Source organism: Protopterus annectens, chromosome 5.part0, assembly GCF_019279795.1.
Source record: "Protopterus annectens isolate FY-2018-M chromosome 5.part0, PAN1.0, whole genome shotgun sequence".
NCBI classification, from domain to species: Eukaryota; Metazoa; Chordata; order Ceratodontiformes; family Protopteridae; genus Protopterus; species Protopterus annectens.
Window position 1 is genome coordinate 1,710,273,145 of NC_056735.1, and position 26,834 is coordinate 1,710,299,978.

Genomic DNA, 26,834 nt, shown 5'->3' on the forward strand with positions numbered 1-26,834 from the left:
AAAATTTCCCCCGATGATTTCAGTAGTATGTCCACGTATGTACAGTCATTTCACTGCCACCAAGATGAATAATTTCCACAAATACAGAGACTACAACTAATATCTGCATAAATGCTGTTGCCATATTCACATACTTTTTAACTGCTGTCCCTTTATGTTTGGCCCACAGCTATACAATTTAAAATGCGATCACAAAGTAAGGAAAGAGAAAAAATGCAACAAACACTAATATGTGCACAAATGCTGGTGCTTCTCCTTTATCCTTGGCTTCATCTAAAATTATAAGCAGAAGAGTTTCTGGGGGAGTAAATTAAAGTTAAAGAAAAAAAATGGTACTTCAAATATAGCCCAGTTGCAAAACACATGCGAACGGAAAAAAAGTAGGTTACTGTTAGAAAAAGCAAATGCTTTCCACTCCTTGATCGTTGACCTGTAAGTTTCAGGTGGTCCAGTAAAAAAACAAACTCTTCTCAAAAGAATGAAATTTTTAAAGTTCCTGCACTGCCACAACAGTTCTCAAGGGTAAGCAAAAAAAAACAGCTTTAGACTGTATATTGCTTTTGCTCAATGTAAGGCTACACATGCTCACTGTTTGTGCAGGAACAATAGTGACCCATTAAACGAATGAACGAGTTGTGCCACATGCTTTGCATTTAACTCCACCAAAGTTACACACTAATAAGGGAAATTAGAAAACTACACAAATGGCTTAAGCATGCTTTGCATTAGGTCATACAGTAGAGTGCATTTCAAACACATTACCTTCTTCTGCACATGGTAGGGAAACTGTTTTTAGAAAGCCAAAATATAAGCTGCAATGAAAAATCCACTGTAGAAATTATGATGTGGACAGTAAAAGTTTAAAATCTCACCTTTTAGCAAATGATACAGGAATGTAGTAAGAAATACTGGCTGATGAAGAGAAACTTTGATATGGTACAACAGCAAAATACAACACTAAGTAAGAAAGGGAGTTCCAGACTTAATGCAACTGCTTTTAAACCAATTACTGCATGGGAAGGACTATGGAGTTGTGACATCACATAATGGGTGGGTCTTTATCATTTTTCAATAGAATGCAAATACCATCGTGCTGACATCAATGGGGGATGGAAATTGCCAAAAAACTACTGTTAATATATAGCCATCCTGATGTCAACATTTTACCAATAGCAGCAAGCATTTCCATGCTGTCAGAAATGGTTTTCAAAAGTGAAAGCAATAGAGTATGGTAAGGCACTGTACTATTTCAGGAAAACAATTGAGTTAACATTTTTTTAACACTGCAATGTTTGTGGTTTGTAGTGAGATCATGAAATAGGGAGGAAAAGTGCAGAAATGTTGAGCATTTCTGAATCATATCCCATTGTTTTCCTGTAAGGAATGGGTAGTGGAAATTATTCAGGAGGTATTAGAGAAGATAGAATTTTTTTCTGAAAATATAGCTAGGGCATGGAATAAAATTAAAGAAAAGTTTAAAAATGGGGGGAAATAGAAGAAAGGGAGATATAGTTAAGAAGTAACAAGAATTACTTAGAGGGACTGACAAATGTTAAGGTGTTGCAAAATAGGGGGAATTTCACAGAGCAAGAGGAGCAAGTGCAGAACGCTAAACAGGAAATAAGGGATGATCTCAATAATATACTTGCGTTTAGAAAGATTGCTGTTAAACAACTATTTCTTGATAACTCTAGAGCAGAAAAATGTTTAGCACAATGACTTCTGCAACAGAAAGAAGAAAGGGCTGTCACTAAGCTTAGAGAGCCTATAACAGGGAAGATAACAAGGGATCCTGTAGATGTATTAGAAATATTTTGGAAATTCTATAAATGTCTGTATAAAGCAGAGAAATATGGAAATCAAGAAAAGGTACAAATGGAAATGTTTGTGGAAGAATTAAATGTGACAAAGTTAGCAGTAGAGAAGGCTCAATTACTAACAGGATAAGAGGACATGAGATAAAAATGGTATTGTATAACCAAACTTTGTGGAAGTTTGGAAGCTAGGAAAGAAAAAAAACTGATAAAAATCTAGAATGTTTTAACAGTATTTTAAGAAGAGGACAAGTACCAACATCCTGAAAGAAAGTGGTGGTAGTTGTAATACCTAAAGAAGGTGAAGATCCATCAGATCCAGCTTCATACAGGCCCATTCAATCCTAAACCATTATTATAAAGTGTTTATGTCTATAATGGCTAAAAGAATGGCAAAAGTGATGCCACAATTAGTAGATATGGATCAAGGTGGTTTTGTGGAGGGGAGGTAAACATTTGACAATATTAACAGAACAGATACAAGCATGCAAAATCTGAAGGTAATGCTACTCAATGCTAGAAGTCTAAACCTCAAAATGCACTCTCTCGAGGCACTCCTGAAAATGGAGAACATCGATATCTGTGCAGTGACTGAGACCTGGTTCAAGGCTCCAGAGAGCACCCCTGCAATACCAGGCTACAATTCTTACCACACTTTTCGGCCACAAAACCAAGACTGAAACACTAAAGGTGGAGGAGTGTCCATATTCACCAAGGATATTCACACCTCCAGGATAGCTGCTCAGCATAATGCATCTGAAATTCTCCAGGTGCAACTGACTCTGGGCAAGACTGCAATCCAAATTGTAGCTTGTTACAGATCCCCCACCATGCCCCATGAGTCCCACTCCTCATTTCTTGATACACTGGAAAATATTAGGGTACAACCCAACCCCCTAATAATGGGTGATTTCAACTACCCCACCACTAACTGGGAAAACTACTCATGTACCAACTCTTTTTGCTCAACGTTTTCTGAAATTCATAAATTCCAGTGCCTTGGATCAACTTATCCACACCTCCACCAGGGGCAGCAATATCCTAGACCTGGTCATTACCAACATGGGCAACCAGTGTTCCACACCAGCGGTCAATTCGTCGTTGGTCAGATCCAACCACAAGCTAATCACTCTAGACATCCACATCCCACTCCCACCCCCCATTAGGGAAACCACCGTAAAAAATTTCTCCAAAGCTAACTTCATGCTTCTTAAGACAGAAGTGGCAAACCTCACAACATCCATCCAGACGGACAATAGAGGTACGACTGCTGAATCCTACACAAATGCACTTTATAAGCACTTACATGAGTGCATGGATCATGCTATCCCTAACAGAACCAAGATGCTATCCTCCAAAAAAAGGAAGCCAATCTGGTGGTCCCCTGCCATAAACAAACTGTACAACATAAGAAAGAAACTGCTGCAAAAAAGAGTAAAATCCCATGATTGGAGGAACTCCCTGGTCAGCCTCAGTAAGAAGCTGAGATCCCTCATAAAGTCCTCCAAAGCTAGTTACAAAAACAAAATCGCCACTGTTTCTAAAGACAACCACAAACAATTCTATAGCTATGTCAAGAATCTCAATGGCAACACTCAGATCTGCTCTGAGTTACAGCACAATGGCACTAAATATACAGAACCAACTGATATTAGCAACATCCTGGCAGATAGGTACAGTGATAATTTTACCCCCTCTCACCCCCAAAAGACCCATCTCTATACCAGAAGAATGCAAAGTTCCTGTAATCATGGCTGCACAGGTAAAAAACACACTCTCCAAAGCCAAGAAGACAGCATCCATGGGACCTAACAACATCCCAGGCTGCGTTCTACATGAACTACAGAACGAACTCGCACCCTAACTAAGTAACACGTTCATTCATAGCCTCACCTCAGGCTTTGTGCCCACTGAATGGTGCACAGCAACGGTTATCCCACTCCACAAAGGGGGATCCACCACGGACCCTGGAAACTACCGCCCTATTAGCCTGAAGAGCCTGGTCTGCAAGGCCATGGAATGTATCATCATGGAACTTATAAACAAAGACATTGGTAATCTCCAAACTCTGGACATCACCCAGTTTGGGTTTGTAAAAGATCATGTCTCCCAAGCCTAACAGACTTCTTTGAAGCAGTCACCAAAGCAGTAGATGAGGGTAAGGTGGTTCACATAGCCTATCTAGATCTCGCCAAGGGTTTCAACACCATCCCCCATTCTGGAATTATAGATAAACGCACTAAACTTAATATAAATCCGTATGTCACAAGATGGGTTGCCAACTAGCTCACTGACAGAGCCCACACTGTGAAAGTAGCAAACTCCAAATCCGACTTCAGACCAGTGGCAAGTGGAGTACCACAGGGTTCAGTCCTGGGTCCTCTCCTGTTTGGTATCTATTTCTCTGAAGTACAGGCTAACACAGAAGATCTTTGGCTAATGAAGTTCGCAGATGACTGCAAACTAGGAGCCATAATCAAAACTCCTAACAATGTGGACATCCTACAAAAGGGCCTCACTGAGACAGATGCCTGGTGTCAAAGCCATGGCTTCAAGCTCAATGCCAAAAAGTGCATTGTCATTTCTTTTGGTAAAAACTCTGTACCCATGAACTACCACATAGGCGGTAGTCTACTTAACACTGAAAGTGTGATGAGACCTTGAGACACAGGTGGACAGTAGTCTCTCCTTTGATAATCACATTGCCACAGTAGTCAGGAAATCCTTCTACGTGGCACACCTCATCACAAAAGGTTTCTCATCCAGGAAAAAGAGGTCATTGTTCCCCTCTACTCGTCACTCATTAGACCCGTTATAGAGTACAATGCCCCTTTTGGTATGTACCTCACAAGACATCTACAACAACTGGGAAGGCCACAGAAATACTTCACAAAGAGGATTACTGGCCTCAAACAGATGCTCTACGCAGACCGTCTCAAAAACATCAGCTTTACTCCATCGCATATCGCCTGCTCAGAGGTGATCTCTGCCTAACATACAAAGCTATGTGAAACCCAGAGCTGTTGGACATGCTCCACTTAAAGAAATCCCAATCCCTCCAAGCTACATGCTCTAGGGACCTAAACCTTGCCCCCACAATAAACAGAACAGGCTTTAAGGATAGATTCCTGTCCCAGAGACTTCCCCATACTCTGGAACAAACTACCTATCTATATCAAACAAAGCTCCTCATTAGCACTCTTCAAAAAAATCTTGATGATTGGATAGGAAATAGGAAATTCACCCTGGAGATCACTTCTGTGGCTCTGCTCGACAAGGGCACAGGAAAATAATTTTCTTGGGTGGCGAAAGCCAGGGTAAGTTTTTGGCTAGGCTTATATAGGCCCTAGGGCCAATAGCCTAGTACCTACCTATGAACCTATGAAATAAGATCTCCTATTGTCCTAGTGTTAGATTTCCTGGCCTCCTGCAGGACTGTTAGCATGTCCTCAGTGTAAAGGTGTCTAGAAGGGATCAAAATTCTATCACCCACAGGGTTAGATTCAAAGCTTCCAGATGGGCATGGATTAGGGATCCCTTGTCCTGTGTGAGTAGATCCACTCTGTGAGGTAACTTGTGATGATTGCCCCTGGCTAAATTCAGGAGGGGGGGATCAATGCTGTCTTGTCCAAAAGGGAGTCATCATCAAGATTTGTGGTTTGTCCTGCTGTATCTTCAGCAGGACTTTTTGAAGTAATGGGAAAGGGGGGGTGAATGCATATAGAAACATCCCCTTCCATGAGATTGCAAAAGCGTCTGTTGACCTTGCTAATGGACTGGAAAGCCTGGTGCAAAACAGTGGCAACTGTCTGTTCAGAGGGGAGGCAAACAAATCCATTTGTGATGTATCCCACCTGTGCAAAATGTCCAGAAACACATCCCTGTGAAGCATCCATTCATGGGATTGTGACATGGACCTGCTCAAGGTGTTTTCCTGAATGTTCTGAGCTGAAGGGATGTAAACTGCCTGCAGGGGAAACTCCATGTTAGGCTGCAAGGTCTCAGGCTGTTGATGTGTTCCCACCTGAAGATGTGTGACCAGGTACCCTGCACTTTCAGTCCGGCCAAAATATTCCCCCAGCCCAGATCTAAGGCATCTGTGTACATTTTCTGGATTGGTGCAAGGGGTTGTAATGGAAGTCCTGGGTTGAGTGTGACTTGGTTCAACCACCACAGAATCTCTTTCCTTGGGCAAGAAATGAAGGGGATGCTGTAGTCCAAGGGGTGTGAGTGTTGGGTCCATGTGAAATTCAGGTACAATTGCTATTTCCTCATGTGGAGTCTTGCCAGAGGCAACATAGGTATAGTGGTCTCAATAGTCTGAAATATTGTCTGGCTATGAAAGCAGTGGCTTTGAGAATGGAGGCCAGATATTGCATCAGGGTTTCCACTTTTTGGGGTGGAAGGAATGCCCTCATGGCATCTGTCCTTATCCTGCAGCCTAGGAAAACTTGGCTCTGGGAAGGACTCAGGTTGGACTTGGGGAAGTTTATATTGAATCCCAATGCCTGCAGGACTGAGATGACTTGGTGGAGTTGGGTCTGCAAGGATCTGGAGCATTCTTCCTGACTCGGTAGGTCTTCCAGGTGTGGGAAAACATGAATCCCTTGAACCCTGCGAAAGACAACGACTGGAGCCAGACACTTGGTGAAGACCCTTGGAGCCATAGAAAGTCCAAAGGGCAAGGCCGAGAACTGAAAATGTAAGGAACCAACAGCAAAGCATAAATATTTCCTGTAGTTGGACCTTATAGGGATATGGAGGTAGTTATCCTTTATGTCCAAGGTGGCTAGAAATCCCTGAGGTATCAGTAAAGGAAAAAGGGTCTGAAGGATAAGCATATGAAAGGTGGGTACCTGTAAGAAAAGACCGAGGTGAGAGAGATCCAGGATAGGTCTCCAAGTCCATCCTTCCTGGGAACTAAAAAGAGTCTGGAATCCCTTTCCTTTTTCTGCTAGAGGAACTGGTTGTATGGTTCCTTGTGAAAGGAGGCTGCCTTATGTCTGGCTGGAAAGGTGGAAGTTGATCTTTGGGTGGCTGGAGAATCCCCCTGGGAGAAGGGAAATTGATCCAGGTCATAAAATAATCTTTTTCTGTGATGGAAAGGACCCATCTGTGTGAGGTGATGATTTGCCAAACCAAACTGGAAGACAGTGAGAGAGCCTTAGAGACAGAGGAATGGATTCTGGGGGGGCAGTGAAGGCAGGTAGTCACAGGCTACCTGCCCTGTCCTGAAAGGGAGGTGTCTGTGCAGGAGTTTGAGCAGGTTTAGAAGGGGTCTGCTGTTTCCTAGTGCCCTTTCTTGTCCTGGCATGGGGAGCTGGGGCAGAGTGTCTCTTCATGAACTGGGTCTTAGAGGAATAGTTGACATATTAACTGATACTAGACCTCTGCTTAGTACAACTAGAGAGGTATTAAAAGTTATTCATAAACTGAGTAGGTATTTTGTCAAAATTTACATATTTCTGCAAATCTCTGAACAACTACAATCTACCGGCAGAACTGCTAAGCCTTATGTGAAAGCTCACACCTGGATAAACAAAAATGTTATTGATGTAACCTCACAGGTTCTTTTGTAATCATGTTCCCATGATTCTGTTCTGTCTCCTGTTCTTTTTGGTGGACTGTGAGTGTACCCTCATGGATAAGCCAGGCAAGCATCTTTCAACATAAAAAGTATTAGGCAGTGCAGAGAAGAAGTGCTGACCACTTCATGCATTGAAAAGGGGAGGAAAGAGATGGAGTCATCTGATCACCCTAGGCCTGGCAGGGGAATGGAAGGGTTCTCCGATTCCCAAATCTCACCTCATATCTGCTCTTCCCAAATGACCTCCTTTATATTCCTGATGAATAAACTGACTGATGGTGTCCTTCACCACATATTACTCCTTCCCTGGTGGCCCGGTGTATGTGGCTAGGATAACATCGCTCCCCACCCCCACAAATAGAGTAGAATGATTGATCCTTTCCTGGAGCTGCCAACACTCCAAGGCAGTTGTGTGTAGATCATTGTATGAACATATGATACACAAACACAGGTATTTTCTAATTTAACATTCAAACTGCAATTTGGAAGTGTAATGGACAGTGAAGCTGGATGTTTTAACATTTTAAAGAACACTTGAGCAGTACATTCCAGCCCCAGATGTCATATATGTGTTTAATTTGTGTTCTGCGCCTAAATTGTCTACATCTTAATTGAACAGAAATAAAATAACTTCTACTGAAGTACACGTCTCAGTACTACATAAGTACATAGCTGTAAATACATTCATTCTCCCAAAAATGTCTGTAAAAAAGAGAGGTCATAGTCAGACATACTCTGTGTTCAATTGTAAGCATTCCTCAGAAACATTATAACTTACTGTGGCCAAAATATGGCCATGGCTGTCTACGTAATGCCTATAACATGTACCTGCTCATAACATAGACAGAGATATGGCTACCTATAGTGAAGAATGCTTCCTAGTTTTGTAGGGAGCAAAGCTAAAACTGTTACATACATTTATTATTTGTGTGAGGGACAACATTTGGAGAGATGCATATTGTTTTCTAAATGCAAGGTGGAGCGGAGGACAGTAATACAGAAGTGACTTTAAAATGCAACTTTTAAATTGTCTGATTGTACCACTGTAAAAAGGGTTTGTACTTACTGGGTTGGTTCTGGTGTCACAGTATCAGTCCACTATTTTCTGGGTTTTATTTGTGAGAATTCTTAGATTAGAAGGATTGAAATTATATAATTTTGCTTTGCTTTTGAAATAGCAAAGTGGCTTCTTGGAAATTTAAAAAGCAATTGGCCTAGTGGGACTAACCCAGTCAACAAAATGCAAATAAATTAATAGAAAATAAACCTGTTCCTTGCAGAGAATGAAGCACACTGAAGCCATTTGAGGTCTTGTTATATCTAAATTACATTGCTTTCTGATGCAGACAAATGGAGTCTTATGATTAATCATTCAGTCTTTTAACTGGAACCCTTCATAATGTGGGAATGACCCTAACTGCGGGTGCAGAGGGCTGGTAAGAACTAAAGGAAACTTTTATTAATGACACATGAATAACTGGGATTTTTCTCTTTACTTCACTGTACCTCTGTAGCTGGATTTCAACGTATACTTCTTGACCCTTTGTTAAAATTTCACTACATGCTGAGGGATTTGGAGTTACACGATGAAGAGTATGTACTCATGCAAGCCATCTCACTGTTCTCCCCAGGTAAGTTTGGAGGTGCAAACACCTCTTTGCTGGCATTGATTACACCATTAATATGTATAAACATATATATATATATATATATATATATATATATATATATATATATATATATTTTTTTTTTTTTTTTTTTTGCAACCACAAAACATTCTGCAGTCATGCACATGGATCAAGACTGCTGTGAAATGTGTTAGCAGATAATGTTAATGTACACAAATCTGCATCTCACAAACCATGTATGCACAAAAATATTTTCTACAGCAGTAAAGCAAGCTATCATAAAATGTTTCAGCTGATTTATATATATATATATATATATATATATATATATATATATATATATATATATAAATTAATTATGTATGTTAAATCAGTCTTCAACTGCAGATTTTGCATTGTTTTAAGCCCAGAATTAGTCATGTCTTTTATGTCTGTTGGTATAACTGTAAGTTTATTTATTTACTACTTGTTTTTGTCAGGTAAATTAATTGATCATGTGCTATGACCTAGGCCAAGAGTCACCTACAACAGCCTAACAAAATATAATAAGAAATGCACGTAATAATACAAGCAATTATATTACATTATACATCAGAAAAGAAATTACAGTAAAAGAAATGTACATATCTGTCAAACAACAAACATCAGCAGTACACTGTGAAAGCATTTTAGAGTATTGTGAGAACAAAACCTTAATTCATTCAACCATTACAAAACAGCAGCCTTAAAATGTCATCCACTTCACATATAACCCTACATTCTTTTGAATGACAGTGTTTTAGAGTGTTACCAGTATCAGTCTGAATGCTAGCAGAATACCATATTATTAATCTGGTTATAAGGAAAAATATATTTTCTTTTGTTGGAATGCATTCTGGAAATGTATATGTACAATAATTATTTATTTTATTTATTTACGTAGATTTGTTGACTTTTTCCCACTAGGTTTGTATTCTGTTTCCATGGGAAACCTGAGGTGGTATTCATACTGAGTAAGAGTAGTTTGCATAGAGTATAAGGGAAATAGTCTACTTTTTTTCCTGTAAGTAACACAGTTTCTTTTTACATATACTTGCGCTATCATCAGTTTAGGCAGATGGGACCTCAGTTTAATATCTCTTCCAAGAGACATCACACAAAGTGCAGTTTTGTACCTACCATAAATGTAGATGTTCGAGTGTACACCCTGCTGCAGTCATCACACTTGGGTTATCCTGTCATCAGGTGGTCCCGCAGTTGGCCGGAATTCCAAAGTCTTGGTCCGGCGTCGGTTGCTGTTGCTTCTTCCCTGACGTCAGTGTGCCAGGGGTATATATATAATGCATTCTATGCCATTTTCTTCAGTTTTTCTTGCCCGAGATGTCAGGTGCCCCCATAAAGGTGGTCAGTAATTAGTACCAAATTGAGTAAATTTTGCACAAACACAAAATCCCTCCAGCTATAAGCAAATACATCAGGAAGGTATTGTAGAGATTTAGCCAGTTAGATCAGAGGGGATGGAGGGTGGGTAACCTGGACTGCAGCAGAGTGTACACTCGAACATCTACATTTATGGTAGGTACAAAACTGTACTATGTTCATCGTGTTACCCTGCTGCAGTCATCACACTTGGGTAGAATCCCAAAGCTAAGGATGGGTGGAGGAGTCACATAGGGTTAGAGGAGGCTAGAAGGCCCTGCAGAACTGCAGTGGTGAAGCCCGCCCTAGTCTTAGAGTAAAGTGGTAAGTGATAGTGTTTGGTAAAGGTGTGTACTGAACTCCAAGTTGCAGCTTCCAAAATCTCCTTGGTTGGAACCCCCCTGAGGAAGGCTGTAGATGTAGCTGTTGCTCTGGTAGAGTGGGGCCTAATGGTAGCAGGAACTGGTTTTCCATGATGGGTATAGCAAAAATGAATGCAATGTCCTATCCATTTGGAAATGGTCTGTTTTGATATAGCCTTCCCTTGTGAAGCTGTAGCATAGGATACAAAGAGCTGGTCAGATTTTCTGAAAGCCTTAGTTTTATCCAAGTAGTAACGAAGTTGCCTGTGAATGTCCAAGGAATGCAGGAGTCTTTCTCCTTTGTTCTGTGGATTTGGGAAGAAGGTGGGTAAGTGGATGGTTTGATTTAAAGCCACACTGGAAACCACCTTAGGCATGAAGGAAGGATTAGTTCGTAGAAAAACTCTGTCTTGATGGAAAATGAGGAAAGGTTCCACTGCCATTAGTGCCTGCATCTCTGAGACTCTTCTAGCTGAAGTTATTGCTAGCAGCAGGGCAGTCTTCCATGATAGGAACTGTAGATCTGCAGAGAAAACTGGTTCAAAAGGAGGTAGCGTAAGTTTTTCCAGAACAAAATTGAGGTCCCATGTTGTTGTAGGTGCTCTCCTGGGGGGCCTAATGTTTTTTGCCCCTCTGAGGAACTGCCTTAGAAGTGGATGCGAAAATAAGGGTGGATCCGTGTTGTAGTGGGCTGAAATAGCTGATGCATGGATTTTAATGGAAGAAAAAGAAAGTCCTTTGTGCAACATCTCAGTTAAATACTGTAGAATGTGAGGCATGTGAGGCTGAATTGTGTTTTGGCCTTTAGCTTGGTTCCAGGCACAAAACCTTTTCCATTTGTCCGAATAAGCCTTCCTGGTGCTTGGCCTCCTAGCTTCCAGAATAATATCCATAACTGCTTGGGAAAGAGGAGCTGGCTGGATGCTTAGGTGATTTGCCATGCAGCCAGATTTAAGGTTTTGAGCTGGCTGTGAAGAATCTGATTGTTTTGCTGTGTGAGCAAATGGGTAATTTGTGGTAAAATCCAAGGTGGGCCCTGGGCCATATTCCTCAATAGTGGGTACCAGTGCTGGCGTGGCCAGTCTGGGGCTATGAGTATCAGTCATGGTCTCTCCTTTCTGACTTTCAGAAGCACCTTTGTGAGGATAGGCAATAGAGGGAAGGCATATACTGTCAGGTTTCTCCAACTGAATGAGAGTGCGTCCACTTTCCAAGCTCGATGGTGAAGCGTCCTTCTACAAAATTTTGTTAGTTGATAGTTTTGAGGACTGGCAAACAGGTCTATGTCTGGAAGGCCCCATTTTTGAGTTATCATTACAAATACTTGTGGATCCAGTTTCCACTCGTGGGGATCCATTATGTTTCTGCTGAGGTCGTCTGTCAATGTGTTCTTCTTTCCTGGCAGGAATTGAGCTTGTAACTGAACTTGGTAAGCCAGAGCTGTGTTCCACAAGGTCATTGCTTGCCTGCATAGAGGATAGGAGTGTGTACCCCCTTGTTTGTTTATGTACCACATTACTGTGGTGTTGTCCGTCCTTATTGTAAGTTGTCCTGGATGTAATAGATTCTTGAAGGCTGTCAGAGCATTCTGTACAGCTAGCATCTCTCTTTGATTGATGTGCAGATTCCTTTGATCTGCAATCCATACGCCTTGAACGCACTGTCCTGCCATGTGTGCCCCCCAGGCGTAGTCTGATGCATCTGTTGTCATAGTTTGCCTGGCTGGGGCAAGGTGAAAGGCTGACCCTTGTTGAGGTGACATGCCTGTGACCACCATAGAAACTCCTGTTGTAAGCAGGGAATGAGAGATATCATTGTGTCCAAGCTGTGGCTGTGTTGAGACCATACGCTTTTTAGGTACCACTGTAATTTCCTCATATGCAGCTTTGCAAATGGTATTAGTAGTATGCAAGATGCCATGAAGCCCAAGGCCTGCAGAATTTTTCTTGCAGGTAGTTGGGTCTTTGTTGCCATTGTTTTGAAATATTGAGTCAGTTGTAGTTGTTTGTCTGGTGTCAGATAAGCCTTCTGGGCCGTTGTATTCAAGCTGACACCCAGGAATGTCATATTTTGTGAGGGTACTAGTTTTGATTTCTTTTCGTTTACTGTGTACCCCAGGCAACTTAGAAGATGTTTTACAAAAGCCAGATGTTGTAAGAGGATGTCCTTGCTTTCTGCTTGGATGAGGCAGTCGTCCAGGTATGGGTATATTTGAATTCCTCTTTGTCTGCAGTATGCAATTACTGGTGCCAGGCATTTTGTGAAGACCCTGGGTGCAGTAGATAAGCCAAAGGGCAGTGCAGAGAATTGGTAATGGGTTGAACCTGCAATGAAACGGAGGTATCTTCTGCAACTTTGTCTGATAGGGACATGCAGGTATGCCTCCTTGAGGTCCAACGTTACTAGCCATGCTTCCTTGCCCAACATGGGAAGAAGCTGCTGTAGTGTTAGCATCTTGAATTTGGGTACTTGTAAGAAGGTGTTTAGAATTGAAAGGTCCAGAATTGGTCTCCAGGCATTGTCCTTTCTGGGAACTAGAAAGAGTCTTGAGTAAAATCCTTGGCCTTGCTCTCGAGTAGGTACCAGTTGAATGGCTCTCATGTCCATGAGAGCTGTAATTTGTTTTTGTGCCTCTGCCCATTGATTTTGTGGCAGGTTTGGCATTCCTCTTTTCATTGGCAAGGTGTAAAAATAGAATCTGTATCCTCGTGAAATTATGTGTAGGACCCATTTGTCCTTTGTGACAATGTGCCAGTTGTCTGAAAAAAGTGCGAGTTTTCCTCCCAAGGGGGCTGCCAAGAGAGTGTTGCTTGGCCAGATGAGGTGCAAGTCATTGAGTTTGCCTTCTGGTAGTTTGGGACCTGTCTTCTCCTCCCATCTGTGTTGCAGTGCCCTATTGGCGAGGTTTGTACTGGGCTTGTGGTTGTCCTCTGCCTCTTGGACATCTGTATTTACCCCTCTGTGGTCTGTCAGTAGCTGGAAAGGACCAATTTTTTGTTGGCCAATTTCTGCTGAAGCGAGGGGGCTGTACCTGTAGGAAATCTTTGTCTGCATAGATTTTGCCTTATCCTCCATTTTCTTTAAGACTTCTTCTGCTTTAACTCCAAAAAGAACATCCTGCTGTAAGGGAGCATCTAGAAGCTTTGCTTTAACATGATCAAGCAGAGTTTGTTCCTTTAACCAAGCATGCCTACGTATAACAGACTCAGTGACAGCTGCTCTGCAGGAAGTCTCCAAAGAAACAAACACATTGTAAAGTATGTTTGCCCACCTGTTCAGTTACATGCAACAGATCCTGCATTTCTTTCAATTCAGACTGTTGAGGGAGTGTGCTCATTCTTTGTTTTAACTGAGAGATAAGAAATTGCTGATACTTTAGCATGTGAAATTGGCAATTTAGTGCCCTCATAGCTAGAGTGGCTGAGGTGTAAACCTTTTCCCCCCACCTGTCTAGTGCTCTGGAGTCCCTTTCAGAGGGTACAGGATTTTTTGCCATAGAAGCCTTAGCCCCTTTGGGGCCCTGGAAGATAGTGTCTGGATCAGCAACAGGGCTTTTATAAAGAAATTTGTGGGAATCAGGCACTCTATAGTATCTGTCAGGTTTGGCCGGAGCAGGAGGTAGAGAGTCTGGGTTCAAACTGGATTCTAAGTAAACATCATCCACAATGTCTAAAACTGGGGGGATGGCAAGTGGTCTGTGCTGGGGGAGTAAAAGAAACTCTCTGAGCCTTTTCTTTGAGTCAGAGTAGTCCTGACCTTCCCAGTGAAAATGTTCCCTCATAGTGTGTAAAGTTTCCCCAAAGGAGTAGTCTTCGTGAGGAGAAGCTGAGGGAATGGAATCCTCAGCATCAGAATCTTCATAAGGGGAGAAGGAGTAATCTTGGTCATCTGAGGAGCCTGAGGAAATGGACACTTGTTCAGAGGATGCATAATCTTCCTCTTGTCTAGGCCTTTTGTCAGGAGGGGGTTGGGAACCCCTGATTAAAGAGATCAAATCTTCAGCCATTTTGAACATCTGTTTCTTAGGCATGGGGCCTAGAACAGGGGACTGAAGTGCAGTCCTTTTAGGTTTAATAGGAGTCTTCGTCTTAGGATAGGTTTTAATGGTGAGCGTCGTCGGCCTGAAGACACCTTCAGAAACCGAAGGTGTTTCTGCAGCACTGACATCTTTTTCAGCAGTGTCGTCGGTAGGGGCTGAACAAATGGCTGCGTCAGCCTGGTACTTTCCACCAAAAGTTCCGAAGCGGTCTCGGGTTCCAGATCTGCGGTAGTCAGGGGCTGCGTCGGAGCCTCACTGAAGACCGGTGAACCGGAGACCGGACCAGCCGAGGCCTCGGAGTCTGGCTTGGGTCTAGGCTGCCTGTCCTTATCATTGCGTTTTTTGTGCACGCCGGTAGTCGGTTGCTCCAACAGCATAGTGTAGTTAAATTTTCTACCGAAGTAGTGTCGTGCGAAATCAAAGCGTCTTTTTATAGTACGCTTATTAAACCTAGCACAAAAACGACAATTAGTGACGTCATGGTCTGGGCCTAGTCAAGGTATGCAATAAGAATGAAAATCCTTATGAGGTATTTGCTTCCCACAAGAAATACAATTGTTAACTTTTTCTGACATCGGTCTGAGGCAAGTAAAGTTTCCCCAACGGGGTACTTAGCTTTATTGAAGACTTCGGTCTGAAATTTGAGTTTGAAAATCTCAGGAGTCGGCCGACCGGCACTTGCGAACTGCTTCTGCTTCGGGCACCGCGCGGCAAGAAAGACTGAAGAAAATGGCATCGGATGCATTATATATACCCCTGGCGCACTGACGTCAGGGAAGAAGCGACAGCAACCGACGCCGGACCAAGACTTTGGAATTCCGGCCGACTGCGGGACCGCCTGACGACAGGATAACCCAAGTGTGATGACTGCAGCAGGGTAACACGATGGACATCAAGAACAGCATCCCCAATGCTGCAGTTCAGTGTTAGAAATGGAACTTGAATCCATGCATCTAGTATAGAAATGGAATCCACTGCCTTCTGAGCATTCCGGTATCAAAGGTGAGTATGCTGCTTGCCAAGTCACTGACAATATTGAATCCTTATTTTTAAATTTTAGGCTTGTAAATAGATACTATGTTTATGCCCTACAGGTCGTATAAAACCTTAAATATATAACACCTGCTCTATGTTATCTGCCATATTTTTATCCCATTCTGTTTTAAATTCCATCACCCATAAACTGGGGATTTTTTATTCATTAATTCCAGCATTAAATCTGCATATTTTGCGTTAGCCTTATGTGCCTCATAAATAGACACAGATTCAAGAGCAACAGGAACAGATAATGCTTTATGCATCAATGCAAACCGCCTGTTAGTAATCCCTACAAAACATAAGAAAAAAGTGAGAGAGAGAAAGAGAGAGAGAGAGAGAGAGAGAGAGAGAAACAAACATGGCATTTAATTTAGTTCCATAAGTTAACATTTCTGCTTTTTGTGTTTCAGTTCTCTTTCTGGTATACCTTCCCTAGCTGTGTCAGTTGTTTTGTAAATATAATTAAATGCAACATTTTACTCAATAAACAATATCACAAGTGACTTCATAAAATGAAGTTAGTACTATCTAAGATGCATTTACAGAGGCCTTTAAAATGTCCCAGATTTGTATGGAGAGGCCTTTAAAATAAGTCCTTCAATATGATTTCTTACAATATCAGCATAATATGATTTAGATCCTTGTTAATTATACTACCAAGATTGTTAACAATACTTTAGTTTTTATAACGTTTGGATTCATGATATAGTATTCAGTACTATAAAATTCCAACTAAGCAAGAGCGCAGTTTTACAGTGAATGATAAGCATTTTCTAGACCACCAGACTTGCAAGTTATTTAAACATTCTTGAAGTTTGTTTATCTCATTATTTGTCGAAACACTGATAAACTAGAGTGGATGATTCATTTTCAAATTCATTAAAAAGCAAACTAAACAGTAAGGGTTTCATCAGCAATCTCTGCGTGATACCACCGGTAGCTTACTCTTAGCAAATGTTAGGCTGCCCATCTTACCATAGTCATCTGGAAACCCTTCTTCATTACTTTGTAATTAATATTCAGCTAAATCAAGCGTTAAAATTTTCTGCATGCAGGATGTTATGGAATATCTCCGTCAGTCAAATCCAGATGAACACCTAAATCCTAATATATGAAAGACACCTAATCTCAAAAATTATCAGATTAAGAAAGAAGCAGACCGATATTGTTGTTCCAGTACCTCTGGGTCCATTTTCAGCATTAATCTGCCTTACACCATTTTGTACATAATATGACACAGAATGCAAATCAGAACTGTTGGTGTGATTCACTGGATTAGAAGTCAAACTAGCTTTAAATAGAGAGATTAGAACAATTCCCATAATTCTGTGGTTTTTGTTTCTAATAAGGATTTGTTATGTAAGATCAGTAAGTATTTAGCAGCATGATGCCATGCCCATAAAAATAAATAAAATAGGTAGATTGATTATCTGGTCCAAATTATAGTCCAGCAATGGCAAGTGCATCCATAATACCTACTTTTGAATTATTTTATCCAGTCTTTCTTCACTATTTTGCATTGATGTAGTATTTTAAAGTGCAAATTAGACTGTTTGCTAAAAATTCCAAGGACACTATTTTGCCATGACCTAATCCAGGGGCAGAATCAGAAATTATTTAGAATGATTTGACAAATAAGGACTATATAAAAGATAAACACTGACATACAGCCCAGAATAGCAATGGTTTCTGGGATAACAGCAATGAGTAAAGTTGAAAAGTAATGTGGGAAGAGAAAGACCGATTCAGAAACATCACTTATATGGGTGCGTGATGGGAAAATAGTGTGAGTGAAGAACTGCAATGCAGCCAAAACCTGATTAGCAATGAAACAGGAGATACACTGCATGATAGAGATAACATAATTAGGGAGCACACTAACAAAAAACCCACAAATCGTATAAAAACTGGGACTTTGTAACAACGGTCATGTTACCTAATGAGCCCAGTAGTTTGATTGTCGTATGCTCATTATGTATATATATGTATGTATGTATATATATATATATATATATATATATATATTGATATATTTGTCATATATGGGATAGGTGCCCACTTTCCTTTTTTTCCAAAAAATGGTAAAGGAAGAAGGTAGCAAGGAAAGCATGTGGGTGGGAAGTAGCTTATAGATATGGTAACAGGGGTAGACAGACAGAAGGATAACAATTGGTATTTGAGAGGACTGGACTATAAACTATGGCAGAAAGTGAAACACCAGGAAGAGATAGGGTAGGGTATCATGTGACTATCACAATGCTCAGTGCTGTACCCAACCAGTAGTCAGTCACTTCTGTGATTGCCTTCCTTGCTGGGCCTAGTGGGCAGGACCAGACCTCAATGTGACTGTACCACTTGCAGAAGAATGTGCTCCCTCTGGCCAAATCAAGTGTCATAGTGGCAGTACTGTAAAGCCATTGCCACATCCTCCAGCTTTTGCTCGTTACATACTGTGAATCGCTGGTGGTGTCCCCTAATGTAGAGCCCACACTCCCCTACTTGTGACTGACCACAGACCACCAGATGTCACTAGGGAACCCACCAGGTCACCTTGTCTGGATGAATTACAGCACCCTGCCTGTAGTCAGATTGTGGTTATGTGACCTCTACTTCACAACAGCTGTAGCTTACACTGCATAAAACAGGGGCATAAATGAATTGAAACAAAACAAATGCAGCAAATGAATATATAAAAAGGATGAGAATAAGGAAAGCACAAAACAAGGAAAACATTTTCAATGCTGTGTACCTCTGCTTGGCATAGAAGTAACTAGAGAAGTAAGCATTGCTAGGAATGAAATTTATTTATTTTTATTTAACATTTGTTAACCGGGAAAGTCCAACTTGGAACTAAGCCAATTGTCAGCAGAAGCCCGTGGAGAAACGCTCCCGATGTATGTTTTTCTAATGCGGGAGGAAACCAGAGCACCAGGAGGAAACCCACACAAATGCAAGGAGGACATGCAGACTCCACACAGAAGGCACCCCAGCAGAGAATCGAACCAGAGAACCTCTTGCGGTGAGGCGATAATGCTATCGCCGCACCACTGTGCCGTAATGCCAGTAAATACATTGCACCTGCCAAACTAAAGGGTACCTTTGCAGGCATTGCAACACAAGATGCAGGGAGACATGGTTTCTAAGCAGTCCCCCTGTGTGTATGTCAAGAGAACAGTGCATGTAGTACAAGAAGTGACATCACAGGTCAAGGAATCTGGACTGAGACACCTTCATTGCCACGGCATGGGCTGAAGGGATGTACAAGAAGGTGGCAGATATGGCTTGCTAGACAATGTCCTGAAGGGCAACATGCTGACCATGCTATGGGACACAGAAACAGATGACAAAACAGTGCCATAAACATGGGCCACAGATAGTACGTGTCATTCATGCAGTATGAAATATGCCAGCCATCAGTAAATGACATATTATGTTCTCTGTCACTGTCACTCTCTCTCTCTCTCTCTCATGTGTTTGTGATGTGTCAGGTATAACTGTCAGTGGAAGGGTGTAGAAGAGGACAGTGCATGCATATTGCTGGGCAGGCAGTCATGGGGACATAGATGGTTAATGAACATACCTACTGAGGGTGTCCTGAATGTGTCACAGAGACATGTACACAGTGCAGCAACATCACTAGGGGCTGTGTCCACTTGCACACACACTGACCATCGATCTCCATCTCTGTACACATACCCCATACTGCAGTCATCACTCCCGCACTGCAGAGTCTTCCAAGCTCACCACACTTTCCAGGTTATGACACGCACACACACACACACACACACACACACACACACACACACACACACACACACACACACACACACACACACACACACACACTGCAGCATATCAGCTCCTCCAGTGGCAGTATCCTCCATGTTGTGTGATATTGAGTACACAGCAGTTATCTTGCTACATATTTCCTTGAGGATTTGTAGCATGCTGCCAAGACATCTAAGCAGACCTGGCCAACTAAACAGTGGCCTGGGGGGCAAAATGCTGTTAGGTATGTAATCTTCATCATTTCAAAGACACATTCCATGATGGTGCAGAGATGACTTTTCTGCCATTATCTGTGAGTCATAACTCTAGGGCATATATTTAATCACCAATAAGATGTCCCTGTGAAAAAGCAATAAGCACAAATCAGTGCTATGTGGCACCTGAGCCCTGTCTGAGAATCGTGGGTACTGCTTGGGTGGTGCACTAACACAATGAATATTACATCCTGTACATTGCAGACCTTCTGGTGGTTAATGCAGTTGATTCCCTTATGTCTTGATATATCATTGTCCTTGTATCCCAGGTGAGGGTCTGCTGGCAATGGAGGTGCAGTTGATGGCACCAACTCCTCTGGAAACAGGCTATTTCACACAACATCCACATGGCATTATTTCTCTTCTCTGTGGTATGTGGCAACTGTGTGTATGTGCCTTCACTTAGTGTAGTATGGCATCAAGAATATGGCATAGTATCTGTGAGGCAGATGTCAGAGATACACCAACTGTGTCCCCTAGTAGGTCACCGGAAGATCCATGTATCAAGAATTGTCATTGCTACAGATACTTTGGTGTCACAGGAATGGGCATTCTATGTATCCCAAAAGCCTGCATTTGAGGCTGGCTCATGTGTACCAGCTTCTGTATGGTGTCTCTATCCAAATAGTAGTGGTGCACTATATCCATGTCTTAGAGAAGATGGAATTTTAGGCATAGTAAGATGCTTCTGTGGTGTAAAAGGGAAATACCGTTGTGGCTGATGGCTGAGAAAACATATGGATTATGACTGATCCTGCTGCTACCTATAACTGCCTCTCATCACTAGGATACAGTTAAACTGGCAGTCATGGATCACCATGCAGTTTTTATAAATTTCTACTACCTCACTAACAATGTCTATAAATTGCCCCCTCACTGTGTGTTATCCTCATCTCAACAGTTTTTCCTTACACGTTGCTCTGTTTGCTTGTGAATCCCAGCCAAAGTGTTTTACTGCCAGGAGATCAGAAATAGCTAGATCTGTGGGTATATGTTTGCCAGATAAAACTAGTGTAGTTTAATGTAGCAGGCATGTTTGTGAAGCTTGGGGTGTTAATGCCTGAGGGAAGTGTATGAAGTTAATTTTTGTGTAGGTGGAAAACAAAACAAATGATTAAGGGAAAGAGAGCAGGCAGAAATAGGACTTTTTTTGTAACAGATAAGTAATTTATGAGAAATATTTTTATAAAGGTATAGCAGGTAGTAGAAGACAGTTGGCCTTGAAATTATTTAACTTAAACATGTAATAAATATGGAACAGTTACATTTTTCTTCTTGGCAGTTGTTTTAATTTTGTGTCACAGTTTGAAACTTTATGTGGAAAATACTGTGAGCTAAAGCATGTATGAAGAAAACAAAAGGACATTAAATGATCAATAAGTTTTCCTCGGAGATTGTTGAAAAAACTAAAGTTTATAAATGCATTGAATAAACTAGTTATAGGCTTTGAGACTTTACAAGGAGTGTTTGTTTCAGCTTGGCGGGGAAGGTAAATTGCATGATGAGTCAGTTTGTAAGTGCTAACAAATGTAAAAGAGAAAATTATGACTATTTGACAGATTGCTAAATGCTTTAAGATTTATAAAAAATAATTAAGGGTAATGGTTGTGGATGCCAAATAAAAACTCTTGATAAGAAAGTGTCTGTTAAAGACTGAGTATGCATTTAAGAAGAAACAAAAATAGTATGCCAGCCAGATCTATTAGCATAGAGGGATAAAGCCATAAATACAACCCAAACAATGTTCGATTAGTGCATGGGTGCCTTTTGGAGCCTGTGTAGAGAGAACGGCCTTTTCATCGTAAGGAAGGGAGGAGTAGGGCTGCTTTATACCACAACCCCTTTAAGAGGAGAGAGAGCAGTTCTAAGGGCTGTACTAGGATGTGTGTTCATCTTGTAAGCCACAAACATAGCAGTGGTCACTGGCTGGTGCATGAAAGAGTGCACATGCAACAGAAGGTATGATGGTCCCCATGGTGATGTTTGTCATGCATCCCCTGCTCAAGGGGTGGGATTAGGTTTCTCAAGATAGTATTCCTCATAGCTACCTGTATGATGGCTGCACCAAAGATGTCTAACACTCTGGTGATCAAGAATGAATGAATGAGCAGTGGTGACAACTTGATGGTTATCAGGTAAAAAGGCCAAAAATGATACCAGAAATGCTATTTTATGTGAAGAATAGAATCTTATGTCAAAATCAAGAGAGAAAAATGTTGTCGAAGGAATATTTGTGTGCATCATGGGAGGCAGGAAGAAAGAATGGAGATGATAAAAGAGAGAGAAGGTTTGCTTTGAATGGAATAAGAAAACAAATTAAAAGGCTTTAGTAAGAAAGCTAACGGACTGGGTGTGATGCAGATAAAGTTTATAATTTATGTTTTGAAGAGCAGAATGCTGTTTTATGTCACATGTTTAACAGGATATTAAATGAATGGATAATAAGGAACATTAGTAGAATTAGTGTTGCATTTTTGCCAAAAGGGGCATACCACTTTTGAAAAAATAGATGGTTATAGGCTTACTAGGAAGTGATTGTTATATTTTTGCAAAAATTGGAACTATTGAAGTTTTGGATGTGATTGTAGTTAAACAAATGTGTTTTTTTTTTCCTGGGAAGAAAGTAAGTCAGAGTGTTATCCAGGGGCGGCTCGTGCTATTGGACTACAGTCCCCCAGTTGTAAAAAGTAAAGAAAAACAAAATAAAAAAATAATTAGCAAGTTCCAGAACCCCGCACGTGTGCTCGGCATTCCCAGAACTCCACATATGCATGTAGGAATCCGGACTGCTGTTTAACCAGTCTGGATTAGGAAAGAAGGCATCAGACGACAGACACCCCAGAAGTCTGTGTGGTTACAACTGCATAGACTGGAAGGGAATTGGACTGCAATGTCTGCAGGCTAGATAGCTGCTCTCATGGGAAGCACTTTTGTATTTCAATGGAGCTGGGACTTGTATTGCAAATGGCTGGGAGTGGGACTTTGAAGTTGCTGCAGGAAGAGGGATTTCAGATGAAGCTGGGACAGACTCCAAACAAGTACTGTGTGTGTGTGTGTGTGTGTGTGTGTGTGTGTGTGTGTGTGTGTGTGTGTGTGTGTGTGTGTGTGTGTGTGTGTGTGTGTGTGTGTGTGTGTGTGTGTGTGTGTAAGTAAAATGCCCCAGTTAAATATAACTGGTGGCAAGAGAAAAACTCAGAAAATATACCTGGTGGCTACAGAGAATAACTCAGGGTCAAACCCTGTACCTTGGGCACAGGTAGAAAGAGATAGAATCAAACTGGGTAACATAAAACTGGATACGCTGACTGTTGGATTAACTGCTCGTACACAAGGATGCGAGAATTAGTTTATTATATTCCACACGAACACATATAAATAAATGGTTTAGCGCTTTCAACTGTAAATCACAGTCTTCATCAGAACAATTCCTGTATAGTCCTCTTCCTTTTTATACACATCTAAATTGAATAATTAATTAAAAATTGATTAAAAAAACGCCAAAAACTTTAAAGGTACACGTTTCATTACATACTGCTTATCTGACATAAAATCCTTTAAGTGATATAAGCAGAGAACAATCTGTATAAAAACATATATTATTTATACATATACATAATGTACTAAATTATTATATCAAAGTTATTGATACAACAATTACTTATGTAAAATACATAATATAAAATTCTTGTGCAAAAGCTTATGAGTATAATACTTATGCGTGCTGCATAGTAGTAGAAAAAATAATATTATTCTACTTACTATTGTCTAAATGCACTACACTAAATGAAAATAAAAATAAAAATAAAAATAAAAAATAAAAATGGGTTTAAATGTAAATATATACCTACTGATAATGAGCTGTAAGCCTAATGCATGAATGGTATATAATTAATAAATAGATAATATAACAAGTGACAATATACATATACTAATGCACATTATTAGCACCATTAAAAACACATTATAAAAGAACTAAAAAAGGTTTGATGCTAATAAAATCATTTAAACCTGGTCTTCTGGTGGAGTCTGTCAAAATCTGCCATATACTTTCACTTTGTGCCAGCATCATTTTCCAATTCCCTCCATACGGTGTGTTGAAAATCTGATCTACAATTGCAAATGTGAAACTGTGGTCATTCCCTTTCTCTACCTTGTGTCTATATAATGCATTTTTTGTATCACATTTTTGTATTTTGTAATTGTGTTCATACATCCGTTTTCTCAACTGCCTTTCCGTTTTTCCAATGTAGTGTGCATTACATTTTATACATACAGCTACATATACTATCTGTTTGGTATTGCAATTACCTGTCCTACACTTAATAATGGTGCTGTTAATATCACCTAATCTAATTGTCTTGGCTGTATTAATATACCTACACTGTTTGCATCTTCCACATTTTGTGGTTCCATTATATCCATCACCTTTTTCCTTTATGTAGCTGGCTCTCTCGAGCATTTGCTTCAGATTAGGAGCTGTCTTATATACACATTTAGGAAATTTACCTAATATTTGTTCTGTATCCATTGATGCTATTAATTCCCAATGTCTTTCCAGAATGTCTCTGATGAGATGGGTTTGGGGTGTATACATCAATACACATACTCGTCCACAGAATTCCTTTTCCTTCTCTATCTTTTTGTCCATACTGTAACGACCTAATAGTGGTAAGTATTTATGACCCCACTCCCTCTGGACATTCTTAATCACATCTTGGACCATGTTATCTGGATAGTCGCGACTTAAAAATAAACTTTTTATGACCCTAAGCTCCGTCTCCATAATATCCTTGGTAGATGACATCCTGGCCGCTCGGATGCATTGCCCTTTAACCACATTTTTAAAAACATATGGAGGATGGTTACTGGTGTAGTGTATGTAATCATTCGAAAATGTAGGCTTTCTATACACTTTTGATATAAAACCATCTTCGTTGTGGCTGAGTAATACATCCAAATAAGGGATTTCTCTGTGGCTATAATTATGTGTAAATTCCAAAAATTCAGTAGTGTTATTCAAAAAATTCATAAATTCATTTAATCTGTCCACAGATGCATTCCATAATATGAATATGTCGTCCAGATATCTGGCGTAGTATGCTATGTTTGCAAAATATTCACTTTTGAATATGTGTTCTGACTCCCATTCGAGCATAACCAAGTTCGCGAAAATGGGAGCACAAGCTGTTCCCATTGCCACTCCCTTGGTTTGCCTAAAGTACTCCCCCTGGAATACTAAATAATTATGGTCCAAAACCAGACCCATCATATCACATATAAGATTTATCTTATCCCAAGAAAAACCTGAATGTTTTCTCAAGCTACTAGCAAAAAATTCCAGACCAACATCTTTTGGGATACTTGAAAACAAGTCCTTGACATCTATGGTGAGATATATTACATTTGAGTGCCATTTGTCCCTAGTCATTTCCCCCAAAAATTTCCAAGAGTCTTTCATGATATGAGGAATGTTACAATATATGTTTTTTCAACCATCTATCTATCAATTTCCCTATATTAAAAGTTTTTGATCTAGAACCAGAAACAATTGGTCGAAAAGGTGGGTTCTCCATAGATTTGTGTATCTTGGGAATGCCCACCATTTTCACCAATGCTGGATAATCTGTTTTAAGAAAGGAATACGTATCATTAGATATTCTGTTGTCTATCAAGTATTCTTCTATACTTAAATCTATTCTCTTGTGACCAATATTAATTTGATTAATAGATATGTTCTCATAGTTGCCTGACTCGTGAAGGAGGTTATGAATGCCTTCATTGTACTCATTGGTGTAAAAAATTACTGCCCCTCCACCTTTATCGGGCTTCATAATTCTTATGTCTTTATTGCACATGTATTTCAACAAACATTCTCTCTCTTTTGATGGGAGATTATCATTAACCCTGAATGGATGATTCCTGTCTTTCCTTAAGTCGTTCTGCATTCGATATATGTCGTTGCAAACCATTTTTTCATAGTTCGATATATATGGGTTTGCAACTGGTATGTAAGTACTTTTCTTCATTAAATCCGTGCCTGCTACACCAATATTTCTCACTTCTTTAGAGCCATTTTTATCAAACTGTAATGCTAAATTGAGTTTTCTGCAAAACATCTTGACTTCCTTGATGTTATCAACTAAGTTTAGTCCTCTCATGGGGATGAATTTCATTCCCTTACTCAAAAGTATAACAAAATCAGTATCTACCTCTACCTCTGTATAATTAAATACTTTAAATCCATCATGTACAATTATATTGGGTCGTTGATTATTAGGACAAGTGTCTTGAGGTACTATATCTTCAATGTACATGGTATTATTATCCAAAATGTGGGTTCTACTGTCCATATGATCTATCAACTGAGGCGGGTTTGACAATACATTTGATAGGGTTTTCACGGGACAATAGTATTGGTAATTCTTCGCATACATTTTTATTCATATCCTTTGCCATTGCTTGTTGGGGTTTCGTGCGGGAAAAAATCTCCCCCCCTGAAAATTTTCCTCTCTAATGGATCCTTTGGATGGTTTTCTCATGGAATAATTGGCCTTATTATTTTCAAATGCTCTGTTAGATGGCCAAACATATGCTCTGTTATTCTTATATAATTCTGTATCCCGTAGTATTTTCCTATTTTTTCTCTCCGCTATAGTATGTATTTTATTATCAGCAACGGTAAATTGTTTCGTGTATAGCTCCTTCCATAAGTTAAAATCCTTATGGCTTGCAATGATATTATTCATGTTTTCTAACTCATTAGCCAACTTAATTAATTTTTCATCCAGATATTTAATCAACATTTTAATAAATGCAAATCCAAAGCCATCAAATAATTCATTAAAATCTTTAATAGTGTCTGGCCCATATACTATACCTAGAGGTAGTTTGAAAAATCTTAAACCTTTGGGTACAGTTTTTAGTT

General features: G+C 40.3%; 1 protein-coding gene across 2 annotated transcripts in view; it reads left to right on the plus strand.

Annotated features, from left to right (window-relative positions):
- Positions 1-26,834, plus strand: part of NR1I2 (nuclear receptor subfamily 1 group I member 2) — a 1,633,990-nt gene that overhangs the window by 1,531,093 nt on the left and 76,063 nt on the right. For both annotated transcript variants that reach the window (XM_044071501.1, XM_044071502.1), the window contains one exon: positions 8,916-9,032. In XM_044071501.1, coding sequence (XP_043927436.1) covers positions 8,916-9,032 — 117 coding nt within the window. The remainder of the gene's footprint in view (positions 1-8,915; positions 9,033-26,834) is intronic.